Raw genomic sequence first — 17,696 nt, 5'->3', positions numbered from 1 at the left:
CAATTTAACCTCAAAGACCTTGTTAGAAGACTGTCTCTAAGAAATTTCCTCCACAGACTACCAATAGTTTGACAACCACCAATATTAACGCGTATTTGTTTGAAATGGTAAGTGATTCTGACCCAGTTGAGACTGAACGAACAATCAATCCTTCAGTCAAAGACCATAAATATTAGTGCCTCCGTGAAACTTCCTTGAAGACTAATATGACAACCAAGTAATTAAGGTGTATTTGTTTGACAATTCTGAGGACTATACTAGTCTTAATATTAGCACCTATTATTTTACAGCAGGTGTCAACATTAATGAATTCCATTTCATATTTTCTAACTTTTTCCAAATAATCTGACTCCACTTTTTATGTTATACATTACGTATCTTATTAGAAAAAATTGTTGATTAATAGTTGCCTTAATTAGAAATTAGAAAAATTATATCTATAAAATTTCAAATTGATTTCTTCATTTTCTTCAAATTACATCACATTAATACATTATTACCAGCTGGATTGGAGGCAGGTTGTGTTTAAATGGTTTAGAGAATCAGTGGGGTTTTAAATGAGCTCCGAAATATTGAAAGGGTCAATCAAAAACCTCATTAGAAATAAGGTCAATTTTTTTTTTTTTTTTTTTGGATAACCAGGGTGGCTAGATATGCTTACGTGCACTTAATCTAAAGGATCAGGTAAACCATAATGTTATTATGGTAAGTGGCTCCAAAATTTGAATCCAAACACTTAAGGAATGAAACAAAACTCCTAAATCGTCATGCCAACCTTAGGGTTAAGTCAAGTTTTATTTCAACATGTAATAGTGGTCAATTAAATAAATTATATTAATAATGTGTGAATGTGAAGCCCCATTAGACTTTATAGAAGAGGACAACGTACAATTTGAGGACACGTATATTTGTTTGACAAATTCTTAATTACTTGATAAAATATTATTTTAATTTAAAGCAGTATATCCAGGCACCATCACTTTATAAATAGAGCATGTAACCGTAGAACCGAGTGCAACATTACAACAAGAAGAAGCAGCTTGATTAATTAAAATATGAATGCTATTTCGTATTTGCTCACCTTTTTCTTGATCCATGGGTTACTGGTTTCACAAACTACAAATCCCATGGCGAAGGCCACTGAAATTGTTTATGCTTCTTTTGATGCAATTCATTCTCATGTTCATTATCGTAAGTTGAAGGAAGTGGTGCCGTTGAAGGAGGATCCACGACGATCGCCACCACCCCCAAGGCCGAATGTTTCTCCTAACCATAGAAAACCCAGTCCTCCACGACCATCTTCTTAATTTGTCAGATCAGACGCTATGATTCAACTGTTTATTTACCATTATTAATCCAGCTCTCAATTGCTTGTATCATGAATGGTTGATTTGTTACGACATCCATTACCTTTGTTATATATTGTATAGAGTAAACAACTTTTTCCCACCAAGGTTTGCCCTAATGACCTTTCTTATCAAAAAAGTTTCAAAATACCACTTTTTCACCCAAAATTAATATTCTGTTACTACCCAAAGCCGATTCTGATGGCCAAAATTCTCTCATTCACTGCCATTTAAACCTTAAGTCTCCTCTCTACAAAAACCCTTTCACTCCGGCACTTGATTTCTACCGATTTTCGGTCACCACAAAACTAAGGTTTTATGTTCTTAGCTGATTTCTGATTTATTCTGGTAGCGAATACTCAATCGATCACCACCATTTATCCACGCCAACATCCACTCTACAAAAGCCTTATTACCTTGGTTTCTGGTAACTCGTCAAATACCGACTAAGAAAGTGAAATATATTTTGGGTATTAGCGGGATATAAATGTTGGGTGGGAAAGTGGTATTTTGAAACTTTTTGGGTGAAAAAGTGTCATTCATACAAACCTTGGGGGGGAAAAAGCTGTTTACTCATATTGTATATCATTGGATGATTTTTCATCTTATTAACAAATTAAAGTGAACATCTTCATCTCATCATATCCGTTGAAATAAATATCGATTGAAATATGGACTTATTATTCTATACAAGCACCGAAGTATTGAATTCATTAATCCAAAATATATCTGAAACTGTGGAAAAAAGAAATATATACAAGCACACAAATATTGAAAGAAAGAATTACGAAATATCAAGACGAATTTAAACTGATCTCAAAGACCTTGTTAGAGTACTGTCTTCAAGAAATTTCCTCCACAGACTACCAACAGTTTGACAACCACCAATATTAACGCGTATTTGTTAGACAATTCTGATAATTAATCTCAAGGCTAGCTGTAAGTCAATCTCATGAAGCAATATTCAAACATATAATAAATGATAATTAATTTAGAACCTATTGAGTGATGGTCATAATTCCTTCAACAATCCTCCTCTTCAACCACGTTATCTTTTGTTAAAGGGAGAGCGACCTTTTCCCACCAAGGTTTGATGAAACGACACTTTTTCACCCCTTAAGTTTTAAAATGATATTTTCCCACCCTTTGTTGGATTCTGTTAGTGTTTTCTGTTAATATTTAATTAAAAAGATGAAAATACCGTTAAATATTTTATTTCTTAATTAGTTTTTTATAAATTAAAATTTAGTTAATTCAAAGTCTTTATTCGATTATTCATTAGTTCAAGTATAAAGATACATTTTTTCTTTGTTTATTTAATTAATTAGGAATATTGATTTTTTATGTTAATTAGTAAAAATGAAAAAATTATAAATAATAGTGATGAGATATTGATGACATTATAAATAAATATTAAGATTATTAACTTTAAACAATTTTATAGCATTACTCCTAACTTTTTAGGTGGGATTAACTTTTTTTTTTTTTTTTTTTTAATTTTTAATATTTGACATTTTGGCTAACTAAAAAATAATAAAAAATTTATAAAGTAAAATATTTAAGGGTATTTTTGCTTTTTTAATAAAATATTAACGGAAAACATAACAAAACCTAACAAAAGGTGAGAAAGTATCATTTTAAAACTTGATGGGTGGGAAAGTGTCGTCAAAGCTTGGGTGGGAAAAGGTCGTTCTCCCTTTGTTAAATTGAAAAGGTCAATGATTCTGACCCAGTTGGGACTGAACTATCAGCCTTCGTTTGGTTCAAAATTGGAAATACTACTCTTAGTATTCCCAAAAAAGTTAAACAATAAAATACCCAAAAACTCTCATTTTTGGGAATACTACTTTCAATATTATTCAATTTTTTTAAACCCTCTAAATTTGTTAATTTAATTAAATACCCCTAAATATTTTTTAAAAAATTACAAAAACACCTCAACAATCCACATTTACCAGATTCCGGCCACTACTGCTAGAAAATGGCCGGAATCTAGTAGGATGGCGCACTACCGGCTGAATCTGACCGGTAGTGCTTCGATCTAGCCTTTTCCGGCCAGATCCATAGTGGATTTGGCTGGAAAAGGCCAGATCTTTGGTCGTAACAGTCGGTCACGAAGGCCAACAAACGGTCGTCGTTGACCATCAACGACGACCGTTTGTTGGTCGTCGTTGAGAGCAAATACGGCTAGATCTGGCCGTTGCCGGCCAGATCCACCGTGGATCTGGCTAGAAAAGGTCATAGCGGCGTATGACCGGCAAGATCCAACCGGTCATGCGCCGATAAGATGACTCCAGCCACCTCCGGTGGTGGTGGCCGGCTGGGGGTATTTGAGGGTGGGTTAGGGGTGTTTTTGTTAACTTTTAATGTTTTATTATAGGGGGTATTTTGTAAAAAAACAAACATAGGGGGTATTTTAAATTTATAAATCCTACCTCGTAATACTCGCCCAATTTAACTTTTTTAAAAAACTTTTCCCAAAACCCCCAAATTTTGAACCAAACGAAGCCATTAGCTTTAAACAATTTTATAGCATTACTCATAACTTTTTAGGTGGGATTAACTATTTTTTTTTTTTTGAATTTTTAATATTTGATTTTTTGGCTAATTAAAAAATAATAAAAAATTTATAAAGTAAAATATTTAAGGGTATTTTTACTATTTTAATAAAATATTAATGAAAAACATAACAAAATCTAACAAAGGATGGGAAAGTGATGGGTGGAAAAGTGTCAAAGCTTGGGTGGGAAAAGGTCGTTCTCCCTTTGTTAAATTGAAAAGGTAAGTGATTCTGACCCAGTTGGGACTGAACTATCAGCCCTTAAGTCAAAGACCATAAATATTAGTGTCTTCATGAAACTTCCTCGAAGACTAATTTGACAACCAAGTAATTAAGGTGTATTTGTTTGACAATTCTGAGGACTATACTATTAATATAAAGCATTCGCCGACTCTGAGGACTAATATTTTACAGCAGGTGTTAACATTAATGAATTCCATTTCATATTTTCTAACTTTTTCCAAATAATCTGGCTCCACTTTTGATGTTATATATTACATATTTTTCTTCGTGTTCATACTCTTCGTAATCAAATGTTACACATACAGGTTCTATATATATATATGAAGCTTCCTCTTAAAGAGATCAAAGACAAAACAATTTGGCAAATGGGCGTATCAATTTGACAAATGGGCGTCTCAATTTTGACGAACTTCTTACCTGTTAAAAGTATCTCAAATATATATTCATGCTAGCTGGAGTCTCTAAAAACATAGGTAAAATCTATAGCATCTATTATTTTAAAACAGGCCACCTTTACCAATGAAGGCCATTTCTTATTCGCTCACTTTCTTCTTGATCCATGGAATTATACTTTCACACTCTATTTACACGGCGAAGGCCACTGAAATTGCATCTGCTGGCTCATCGTTGGATGCTGTATCTTCTCATGTGCCTTTTCGTAATTTGAAGGTGGTAATTGCATCAACCCCGCCACCCTCTCGGCCCGGTGTTAGAATTACGCCCAAGCCACCTATTAATAAGCCAAACCCACCACCTCCGCCACCAGCAACGGCACCGCCACCGTCAGTATTATAAACTTACTCTGCCTATATATTGAGAGAAACTATATATACATGACGACTCAAGTGTTTATCTGCCTGTTATCATAGCCTTTGACAGTCGGTAGCATCTTGGCTATGATGAAATGGCCGTTGTTCTCTTTCTTCTTGTACGATTTATATTTTACCGTGAACGAAATTTTGCAAGTTAATTAATTATACAAGTTTAGTGGCTTTAACCTTTGTGTGAAGTACTATACATGCTAGTTCATTCAGCAGAAAGTCGATCGGTTTATGCAAGGTAGACCATTTTCTTTTTTTTTTTTTTAAAATAATGGGGGTGCCCTCATCTATTCCACTAGGACCATGTGGTCGGGAAAAAGTTCAAATGGCAATCCTTATTAGGAGCTGTAGGGACTCAAACTCGGGAGACTATATAAACTTAGATTCTGATCCTTTGCTCTTTTATCATCAAATCATCCCGTGGTGTTAGACCATCGCTTTTTATCCTCTGTAAAATATATAAATATATTATATGATATTTATGTTAACTATGCTCCAATGATACTTGTTAAATATGCTCGGTAAAGTATTAAAAGTGCATTAAAAGATAAAATTTAATTTACAAGATTTAATTTAGTTGAAAACATAAATTATTTTTATCCTTGATCAAATTTTTAATAAGAATTTAAGAGAATCTTATATCTTTTTTTTTTTTTTCAATAAAGATCAATTCTTTAAACAAACATAAATCATAAAAACACCCTAAGAAAGCTGGTGCAAAAGTATATATTAATTATAAGAATTTGAGAAAGAAATCTCAATAATCATGACAAACATGAGCTAATTAAAACATTAGATAATCAACTAAATCATCAAATTGAAGCCAAAGCATCATTTGGGGTAGGTATAGGAGAAGGATTGTAGGTTCAAAATTTATGAAGCATAGTGGAAGTGGGCCTGGAGATGAAATGAGTGAATTTACAATTATTTAATAAGTTTGGATTCATTCAAAGTCTCAAAAAGGAGTTCTTAAAGTGTATGATGTGAATTATTGATGCAATGTCACCTTAATTTATACATATGTTTATATTACATTATTATTTAAAAAAATTAATAACTTATCCCTATTTTATCATTGGTTATTAACCAATGTCTATTTAAAGGAAAAAAAACAACTTATAACATCTTAAATTAGATAATATTGGTTACTATTAAATGCAGTTAACATGTGTCTTAGTAATGGCCCTTAGAATAGTGCCATTTCGCGCCTAATTTAATGGTTTTAGTTGGCTTATGTGAGGCGGTTTAACGGCCCTTGCTGTGTATCATAACGCATATTTAAAGAGCATAGATAGAAGCTATCAACAGTGTCACAAGAAGCTTAATTTCCCAATGATTTCCATTTTATATTTTCTGATCACTTCCTTCTTCATCAATGGACTGCTACTTTCGCAGGCCACTCAAACTGTTTCTTCCTTGAAGGTGGAACCCCAAATGGAGCTACCACTTCATTCTCGCAAGTTGAAAGAGCCAGAAAGAGAACTACCAGTTCTTTTTCGCAAATTGCTCATGGAACCCGAAAGGGAGCTACCAGTTCTTGAGGTGGAGCCTCGAAGGGGGATACCAATATGGTCACCACCATCACCGAAGCCGAATAATCCTCCGCACTGACACCAACTTTGCCAAGCATTACTTCTAACATCGCCAATATATATATAATCTGAATAAAGCAATGGTTGATATGGTAAAGTACACTATGGTTCAAGTGTATTTGTATAATTTGCAATTATTTTGCCTTAATTAACTGTATGATGTTTCAATTTAGTTAATAATGAAAATTACACTAAGTTAGGGGTGCACTAACTTAGCAAATACAATGTATGGTTGTTTAATGTGTTCTGAAATCCGCATACTACAGTTATTTGAAGCCTGCAAAACTCATGCTACTTGTTCTGTTAAATCCATCTTTCTCTCATAATGGACCCATATATATATATTAACAGATTTAATCATCTCCCTTTGAGTTTATTAATAATTCAAGAGGAAGAATAACATTTTTTAATAATTGTGATAGATTTTATATATATTAATCGATTAATAATGAGATATATGAAATAAAACCTTTTAATATAACTAATGAAATAGCAGTTTAAATATTTTTATTTAATTATGATGTTTTGTTAGCATTTTCCAAGTTTTTTGTTTTTTTTGTTTTTAAAGAAAATTAAAAAACAACTTAGAAATCTTACGTAGACTCTCTTCATAATCTGGACCTTCGATCGCTCCTTTAACTTCGTGTTAGTGGCACCCAACTATGACATTTTTTATTGAGCCAAAGTCTGGGCCAGTTACATATAAAAGGCGATTTGCATACAAAGGTCCCCATGTAAATCAATGCTGAAGCAAACCATGGACGTCAATCCATGTTTCCTCAGTTTCATCTTCATGATCTAGAGCTTGCTACTTTCACATATTAACATCGCAAATGCCTCCGGAGCTGTTTCTGATTCTTCTGATTATGATTTCCCCTACAATTTAAAGGTCGTGTCTAGGAAATTTTCTATTACACCTCCACCACCATCGCCTATGCCTGGTGGTCGTATTTACTTCAAAATCTCTCCTCGTCGACCACCTACACCACTACCGTCGACTTCGCAACCACCAGAATAGTGCTACCACCTCCGCCCACATCATCTTAATGTGTGATTTTAGTTTTTAGCATATCAAGGATTCAATTAGCAACTTTCTGTTGGTAATATTATTGCAATTATATTACAAAAGAACAGTTCCAAGTGCTTAATTGAAGACGTTAACTACACTCGCAAATACATTTGAAATGAAACTTTGAATGAAACAAATTAACTAAAAGGATTGAACCTATCTAATTCTCGAAGACCAAAGTCAAAGTCTCCCTATGAAGCTTCCTCTCAAGACCAAGAGTCTAATAAATTGACAACCAACAAGTAACTAGTGACATATTTGTTTGACAAGTTTGGTAATATGGTTATAAAACCACTCACACATGATATAAAAAGAGCAGAACTTGGTACGAAATTACAACAAGCACTAACAATGAATGATGTTTCATATTTGTTCACTTTCTTCTTCATCCATGGACTGCTACTTTCACATACAACTTTCATTGTGAAGGCCACTCAAACTGTTTCTTTGGATACAACACCTTCTCATCACGTTGTTTTTGGTAGGTTGAAAGTGGTGCCTAGTAGAGTCCGAAGGCCTATTACATCACGGCCCCCGCCGCCTGTGGGGAATGTTCCTCTTCATCAGAGTCCTCCTCCTCCGCAGTGGTCACCACCTGACCCGCCCATGTTATAAGCAGTACATCCACCACGACTACCATCTTAGTATGCCAACTACTTATGCCATGGTTCCAGTGTTTGTGTCCCGTTATTATGCTTACTCGAGTACGTACTCTGTTTAAATGGGTCTTTTCTCTGTTATTTTCTTTGTAGTTTGAAAGAATTAACGAGTACTGTCATGAAAAATCTTCAATCTTCTCCAGAAATATATTTATTAATATACCCAAGAAACTTTATGGTTAAGGATCGATGTTCGAGTAACTTTTCATCCAGTATGAAATTTGTTAAATCATTCTTCAACCTACATGCTTAGCCAATGGTCATATGAAGTAATTTGAAGTATAGCAGCTTTTTTCGAAACTGCAAAAGATCACCAAGTCAATAAACATTTTCTTAATTTTACTATTAAATTAAGGGGGGAAAAAATAGAAAGATGATTATCTTTCTCTGCGTAAATTGCCTTATATATGGTTCTAATGCTTATGCTTCATTTATCTGTTTCTTATGATCTAAAAGTTTCCTTGTATATGGTGATGATGATCTCAATTTTATGTTTATTGTATGAATTATTTGGTTTTTGTTGAAAAAAAAAAAAAAATCCTTAGATGTCTTGACAATCTTTTTATTAGAACTATATATGCTTGACAAGTCGTAAATTTTGGGTACATTAGGTATTTATTGGCCTCGGGATTTACGAATCATCCTCACATATAAAAGACTATGGCTAGCTAACTATTGGTGTTTTTAGCAATAAGCCTTGTGCAATGGCTGCCAAATCATATACATGAGTTATTGTTTTTTTTTTTTTTAATTAAATTTCATTAGAAGAAAAGAAAGAATATACAAAAGCCATAAAAACTCGACCAACCTATCTTAGGACATGTCCTGGGTTAGATGCAAAAGAAACAAGTAATCTAAAAGACTCTATCAAAAGGCTAACTAGGCAAGAGGCTATATAAAATCAAAAGTCCACTCTCCTCTTGTTATGCAATCTTAATACCAAGAATGTGAACAAGATGAGCACAATCGAACCAACCCACACAAAGCAATTAAAACCAACGAAAAATATCAAAAACAAAGAAACAGACTCCTCCCACTGAACAAGCCCCTTCATTTCATCTCTGCTCTAGATTTATAACTCAAGTTTCTCTTGAGTTAACAAATTATTAGACTCGTGATTCATGCTTGGATGGTAGTAATTGCTAAAACTATGGTCCTCCCTACTTTCTCTTGATGTAATTTTTCCTGGACTAGGTGCCATCAACTGGTCAGCTTCTTGGAATTTGTTTTGGCAAATAGTCAAGATTAGGTTGGCCATCATTAAAGGAACCCCAACAATTTTGACAAATTTTGGTTGAAAAGTCTTGGGAATATTGTGGGCACAACTATAATATATAGCCACCTCCTGGTTCTATAAATAGCAGGCCACACCTTGGCCAGATATAGGAACAACCAAATGGATGCTAATCACTTACTTGCTTTCATCTTGATCAATGGCCTGCTACTTTCACATATTTCTTACACGGCCATGGCTATTGGAGAATCTTCTTTGTCTTCCCATGATTTTCCTTATAAATTGAAGATAGTTTCCAAGAGATCCAAAGCGCCTTCGCCGCCTCCACCTATGCTCAGTACTCCTACTAAATTCAAAAGCCCTCCTCCATCACCATTACTACCATCACCACCACCACCACCACCATGGATGCCACCACTGCCACCTTGATCAGTGCTAGTACTTGTGCCGGTTCATCTTAATTTGCTAATAACCCTTTATTGAAAATATGGTAGAAGTGTTTGTTCTTTTGAATAAATGGTAGAAGTTGTATCATCAATATTTTGCCTCGTTGTTGCATATCATGGGTGTATTGAATATGGTTGCACTCTAACTCTTATTCGTAAGTTATATGAATAAATCTCAAGCAATCTCTTATCTCTCTCTTTCAATGTGATATTTGGATGAAATTATTTTCATCAATTGGTCAATTTCTCTGCACCTGGACGCTATTGATAGGAACCTGCATTGTGTGATATTTTTAATGCACTAAGTTGACTGCGCCTTAAACAGTGGCTTAGAATATTCAGAACTTGGTCAGAGTCAGAGATGCCTAACTATATGTGATAGAATATAGAATATTTTATGAAACGGCTATAATTTCTGTTTACTTCACCAGCATAATATACCTTAACTCCAAGGTAAACGATTCGAGAATCCGGGACGCCTCATAATTCTACTCTACTTATAATATTTTTTTTTCTCCAAGAGTGGCTTAAAACCTGAATTTTGTGAAATATTAGCTGTACCCAGATACTTTTTTGTTTGCAAGTTTTCATTATCAAACCCCTGTTTCTGAACAAGTTGATATTTGATTTAGAGTAAAGACAAGCAACTATTTTTAACTATAATTTGACTTTTTGGGCCCTTTTGTCTTTCCTGGGAAAGTCGATTTTGAGAACTTTCAATGCAGCTTCCTGAACCAACTCTCCTCTCTCCAGATTAGTCATTTATAAAAGGCCAGATCTTTAATCCAGTTTTATCGATGAAGCAATGGATGCTAATTCCCACTTGCTTTCTTTCATCTTGATTCATTTGTTGTTAGTTTCACACATTAGTTATATGGTTATGGCTTCTGAAGCTGTTTCAGCTGTGTCCCATTATGATATTTCTTACAAGTTGAAAGTAGTGTCCAAGAAGAAACCTAGAAGACCCCCACCATCTCCTAAACCCAATTCCCCGGTTCACAACAGACGAGCTCCATCACCGCCGCCGCCGCCACCACCACCATATCCTTCTATAGGAGCATAGTGCATGATATGGTACTGGTAGAGCTTGTATCAGCAGTATTCTGATTTTCTTGTATGATTTAACTTTGTTCATTTTAACTCTTACTACATTTAATGATCTGAAAAACAATCTCTTTTACCTTCAATGTGATACTTAGTGAATATTTTTAAATCAATTTGTCAATTCTCAACTAGATTTTAAGTGATTGTCAAGATCATGCTTTGACTAAAGACTAAATTGCCAAAGTATTGCTGAAAAACCTGGATCATGAGATTATCTTGTAAAATGTGATAGTTCATCAATGTTTCATATGATAGTGCATTTTCTAGTGGGTTAGAATCTTTAGAACTTGAGCTATAATGAAAAATGATTGTGGACCTGCTGAGTTCGTTTGACCACACCAATACAGTNTATTTGATATACAATTTCGTACTATCATAATACTACTAAAATAATGAATTGAAATCCTAATACTACAAAAACATGAATCGAAATCCTCACACTACTAAAACATGAATTATAAAATGAGAAATCATAGCAATAATTTTTTAATCAAAACAATAATTTTTGTGATTACACCTCCGTTAAGTTATAACTTCCTTATAGTAATAAATTTAGTTGGTCCTAACATTATGACTATATTGATGTTATATTTTGATTTCTTATTTTATAATTCATGTTTTAATAGTACAAATGAATTGAGTGATCAAATTAAACAATTTCATTACACCAATCGAATGAATATTAATGTCTTCCTCAATCATCCAAATAAGCAACAAGTTGTGTATATTTTAATTGAAGAAAAAAATATTACTAGAATTAGACAAGAAGATGAAGGAGATAATCCTAAGAGTCTGGTTGGTAGAATTTTTTTCATTGGTTTTAAGGGGTTTTTAATTAGACTAGTTTTGAGGTGTTTTAAAACCATTACTTGCCATATTTTTTATGCGCTGGTTTTGACTGGCTCAAAGTGTTAATTTTATGGGCACATATGTTAATTTATTATTTAAAAAAAGGTTAGAATTGCTAGAAAATAAACTTCCAAGCAAAGGTTTGGTGTTTTAAAAACCGTTATTAAAAATCCCTCAAAACCGCTATGATGGTTTACCCTCAAAACCGCTATAGTGGTTTACCCTCATAACCACTACCATGAAACTCTCAAGCGGACCTTAAGGATGATAGTATGAAAATACAAAAAGTTTTGTGCTAAGAAGCTTTAAACATGCTTGAGAAGCTATAAATATTTTAGTTTCAACAAGAAAATGTTTATGCTGATGATTTATTATATACCCATAAGATAAGAAATGTGGTAACAACTCTAAAGCATAAATCACAATCACAGACAACTTTAGATAGATATCTTCTTTCATATTAAACGGTTAATGTAACATAATTAATATATATATATTGTAATATACATATAATTATTACTATGTAGAGGCAACTTTTCTTAAGACGGGAATTAGAAAAATTATAACTTATTACAATATGGAGTTTATTCTTAAGAATATAATTTTTTATGACTATGTAGAGTTTATTCTTATAAAGAGTATCACTATAGAGAAGTTTTACTATAGTTTATTGTAGAACCCCAAAATTTTATTTAAGAATCAATTTTGGGGTCCATTACAGTTAATTTTTAGAGTAAATGACTCTTTCCTACCCAAGGTTTGCCTTAAATAACATTTTCCCACCCAAAAAGTTTCTAAGTACCACTTTTTCATCTAAAGTTTATATTCCATTAATACCCAAAGCCAAATCCGATCGATTCTGGTAGCGAAAATTTTCACTGTTACCACCATTTGTGGAATTAATTATCCATGGGATTCCTATTTTTTACTCAATTCCAAAAAATAAATAAAGGAATTGAGAATCCTAATTTCATTCCCTAGTCAATTCTTAGAAGTAAATATGACCTGGAAGTATTGAACATGATTGATAATTACACACAACATTAACAATAAATAAAGGAATAAATTGAGTTGGTTTTTGGCATTAAGCAATGTTTTTAAACCCACACCGACCCAATCAAGGGGCTGGTTCCCGAGTTTAAAAACATTATTCATTACTATTCCGCCGATCCAAATTTGGTCCAATGGCTAAAACCGGATGTGAGGGGTACCTGGATCGGAGTTAGTGCCATGCTTCCTAGCCTGAATTTGTTGAAGTTCATTTTGGGCCATATTTCATAGGCCACAGCCTGAATTTATTGACTTCAAATCTCTTTAATTAAAGGTCCATATTTATTTCGTGCCCAGACAACATTTAATTTCTAGAATTGAGTCAATTAATTAACTTCAAAAGTTCATGCATTATGTCGGTAGATAAGAGATTAATTTATCAGTTTTTGGTAAGAATAAAATAATTACGGAGATGACTTCCAATTCTTCGTCAATTTCCAAATAACACGCTTACCTTGACAATTTTTGGGATCAAGTAAAGTTTTCTATCTTTTATGTTCATTGGGATAAACTTACCTCACTTTGCACATGTTTGACTTTTAAGTCTACCCAATCCCCAAGTTTAATCTGGACAAAATTATCTTTATAGTTTGGACAATATTACACTTATAATCCAATTTCATAAACTCTCTCTCACAACCTCTGTATTTGTAGATGAAAGATTAATTTATTAGTTTCTGGTAAGAATAAAATAATTACGGAACGGACTTCTAATTCTTGGTCAATTTCCAAATAACACGCTTATCTTGACAATTTTTGGGATCAAGTAAAGTTTTCTATCATTTATGTTCCTTCACTGGGATAAACTTACCTGGCTTTGCACATGTTTGACTTTTAAGTCTCCCCAATCCCCAAGTTCCATCTTCTTGAAGCTTTACAAAAATTATCTTTTTCAGAATAAGAATATAATATTTTTGAAACAGGGAAACAAAAGTAACCAAAATAGTTTGGACAATATTACACTTACAACTCAATCTCACAAACTCTCTCTCACAATCCTTATATTGATCGAAAAGAGATTAATTTATCAGTTTCTGGTAAGAATAAAAAAAATTACGGAAAGGACTTCCAATTCTTAGTTGATTTCCAAATAACACGCTTATCTTGACAATTTTTGAGATCAAGTAAAGTTTTCAATCGTTTATGTTCCTTCATTAGGATAAACTTTCCTCACTTTGCACATGTTTGACTTTTTAAGTCTCCCCAGTCCCCGAGTTCCGTGTTTAAAGCTTTACCAAAAATTATCTTTATAGTTTGGGCAATATTACACTTACAACTCAATTTCACAACTCTCTCTCACAACCCCTATGTCGCAGCTTCCAATTTTCTACTTAAGAATTTTCCAAAATTCAAAATTCACCAACAAGAAATTGGGAGCTGCCTGTAGGGGTTGTGAGAGAGACTTTGTGAGATTAGGTTGTAAATCAATATTTATTATTATAGTCAGTAGCGGATCCAGAAATTCTTGTTAGGATGGGCCAAAATAAAATGTAATAGCATATAATATTCATATTCTATGTTTTTAGTTGAAATTGACATAAAAAGAAAAGAAATTACATATAAATATTTTCTTTTTTTAAATTTGACACACCCTCAATGTACTCTAGATCCGCCCCTGATTATAGTCTACTTTAACAGTTGAGGCGGACTTAACGGAGAAAAGTATATTTACATAAACTTATTGCATACATACCTAATATACAGAATATATATGAACATGAAAACTCTTCTATATATAGCATTAGGAATTAGGATAATTAATCAAGTTGTCGTTTCATTATGGATTTTGGTGCTTGCTTGCTTCTGCTAATGGTATTAAATGGCGGGGTATTACAAACTTTGCAGATGAGCGAAGGCAATAGAGTTACAGCACAATTAGTGGTAGATGTGCATGATATGGATGCTATTGAAATGAAGGTGGGCTTAAGAAGGAGAATTTTGAGGCCAGTGCCAACATTCTCAAATCCTTCTCCAAATCCTTCTCCAAATCCTAACAGACGTCAGCATCAGTGGTCTCCAGGAGGAACTCATTAATGCACTTCCAAATTATCTAGGACTTGAATTCTGAAATAATCTACTTTTCTTGTTTATGTAAAAGTCATTTGGTATCTCTACATATATAATTTTCATCTTTTTAGGATTCTCTTTGTCTGAGTATAAAAATGGTGTACCTTTTTTAAAGTCAGCACACTTCAAATAAAACTCTGTTTGCAGCAACAAACTCTATTTTCTGCTCTCAGCAATTTATTAAGCCATAATAGAAAATTACATTTTGTGATGGTTTAAAAGATAAATGTATGGTAAGCTGTAAATATAGGTATCTTGTATCTAATTTACGTAAAATATTATACAATATTTATAAGAAATTATATTTCATTTAATTTGGTTCAACGTGACCGTCTTAAGAACATTTATGACTCTAGGCAAGAGTTACTTCAAGAGCTTTCGAATAATATAAGCATAAATTAAAAAAATATATTTCAAATTTATGTTTCTTGCCTTTTGAGATACAAAATCACTAATTGAATTTTTGTATTTAAGTTTGGAAACCAAATTTTTTTTAATTGATAATATAGTCAAATTATCTAATCTTTCTTGTGACATGATTGAACTCAAATAAGATTTTATTAACTTTAATTTTGAAAAAAATTCTTTTTGCTGAAGCTACAGTAACAGGAATAGTTAATAGTATTCGATAAACTATCTATGCATTTAGAAAAGAATTTACCTTTTCTATAAAATCTATGGCTCTATATGCTTCACTATTTAGGCACTCTTTAGAATAAAATTTGAATTTGAATATGTGTTTAGTACGTTATTTGAATATTATATTAGAGTTAAATAAATTGTTGAACAATTGTCTGGTATATTTTTTCAAAAAGGATTTTAAGATAAAATATTTTTGGTGCATTTTATTAAAAAAATTTATTATTTGATTTTGAAACTTTTCAATTTAGATTTAAATAATATTAATTAGTTGTTTTGTAATTTTTTTATCACTAAATTAAAAACAAATTCTCCATAATAATTTCAACTAATAATACATCATTTAAAAACACGACATTAATACATATCTAAATTAATAATACAAATTACTAATAATCATCCCTTAGAAGCCTTCATACACCTATATTCGGTTAACAATTACGAGATGGATTCATGTTCTGCCCACATAGCATTAGTTATGCTATCCTTTAGAGTTCCCATGTCGTCTGTATTACGCTGATGCAATTGATTCGAACCCGCCCCATTCTCTTCCTCATAAACTCCATCGGCATTAAAATTATGAATTACACAATATGCTATAGCAATTTTAGCTTGCTTCTCCAATAGGTAATTGTTGGCATTAAAATTATGAATTACACAATATGCTATAGCAATTTTAGCTTGCTTCTCCAATAGGTAATTGTTCATGCCATCAAGAATACGAAACCTTTTTTTCAAAACACCAAAGGTTCTCCCCACAACATTCCAAAGCGATGCATGTATGTAATTAAATAACTCCAAGGATCCAGAAAGGTAACGATGCATATCGGAAACATGGTAAGGAACCCGTCTATGTGGGGCAAGGAACCCACCTATGTTCGCATAACCCTCATCTACTAAGTAATATTTTCCTATAATAAAATACTGAATGTTATTCGCAGAATCTTAAAAAAATGTTTACAGTTTAGCTAGAATACGTAAAGAAGTTAGTTATATCTAGAGGAGGATGTGGGAAACTCGAATCAGGATTATCTAGATCTGACTTTAAAATCCTTGAGTCATGGGCAGATCCTTCTCAGCTGATGACGACGTATGTGAACAACATCTTGAAGTCGCATACAACTATCACATTCTGCGACAATGTTCCTTTACGATTCTGGTATGTTTCGGCTACCTCAACTGGTGCCCAAGCATGTACATATGTATCGTCAATCGCTCCAATACAATCTTGTCCACAAAATTGAATTTTAATAATATGGGAAGACTAACAACATTTATCCATAAGAGGAGAGACGTTGCATACTTTCCAAAGTATAGTTGCGGTGCAAGTTGCATACTTTCCAAAGTATAGTTGAGGTGCAAGTTGCATACTTTCCAAATTGTCCTGATAGTTTTTCAGGGAATATGGATATGTCCCAACATTTGTGTTCTCTTCAACCCTACCATCGACACTGCGATATGATGCCAAAGATCCCATAGTCCTATTGGAAATAGCTTTCGCCAACTGACCAATCACACCCACTAGTGGGTTTCCATGGACGTCTCTCCTCCTCCTATTTACGAATTAACTAGATCCAAACCTGTTAGATTGTAGCTAATAATGATACTATATGGCATGTACATAAAATGTTTATAGCTAAATACACTAATTAGCTACAAATTTCAATATTTTATAGCTAATGCACAAATAATAGCTATATAGTTAAACTTGTAGTTAATAATGATAATATATGTCTTATACATAAAATGTTTATAGCTAAATACACTAATTAGCTACAAATTTCAATATTTTATAGCTAATGCACAAATAATAGCTATATAGTTAAACTTGTAGTTAATAATAATACCATATGCCATGTAAATGAAATGTTTATAGCTAAATACATTAATTAGCTACAATGTTTTACCATAACTAATACATAGTAACAAAATGACTGATTATTACCATAATTTTAATAAGTTAAAGCAAGAGATGAATATTAGCTTCGAGGGAGAAAATCTTATCACTAAAATTATT

At 32.8% G+C, this 17,696-nt stretch overlaps 1 protein-coding gene across 1 annotated transcript; it reads left to right on the top strand.

Moving 5' to 3' along the window:
- The first annotated feature begins 7,982 nt into the window (after positions 1-7,982).
- Positions 7,983-11,033, top strand: LOC116108028 (formin-like protein 13). Its single transcript, XM_031394310.1, has 2 exons — positions 7,983-8,239; positions 10,841-11,033. Exons 1-2 carry the CDS (start codon positions 7,983-7,985, stop codon positions 11,031-11,033), a joined length of 450 nt encoding a protein of 149 aa, XP_031250170.1.
- The last annotated feature ends 6,663 nt before the right edge of the window (positions 11,034-17,696 follow it).

The sequence above is a fragment of the Pistacia vera genome, unplaced genomic scaffold (genome assembly GCF_008641045.1).
Source record: "Pistacia vera cultivar Batoury unplaced genomic scaffold, PisVer_v2 Contig551, whole genome shotgun sequence".
NCBI lineage: Eukaryota > Viridiplantae > Streptophyta > Magnoliopsida > Sapindales > Anacardiaceae > Pistacia > Pistacia vera.
This window is presented reverse-complemented; position numbering and strand designations above follow the sequence as displayed.

Excerpts from the sequence above, each read along its gene's own strand:
- LOC116108028 (XM_031394310.1), top strand. The coding sequence starts at position 7,983 with ATGAATGATGTTTCATATTTGTTCACTTTCTTCTTCATCCATGGACTG. Across the intron at positions 8,240-10,840 it reads TCACCACCTGACCCGCCCAT|TTATATGGTTATGGCTTCTG; the intron begins GTTATAAGCAGT and ends TTCACACATTAG.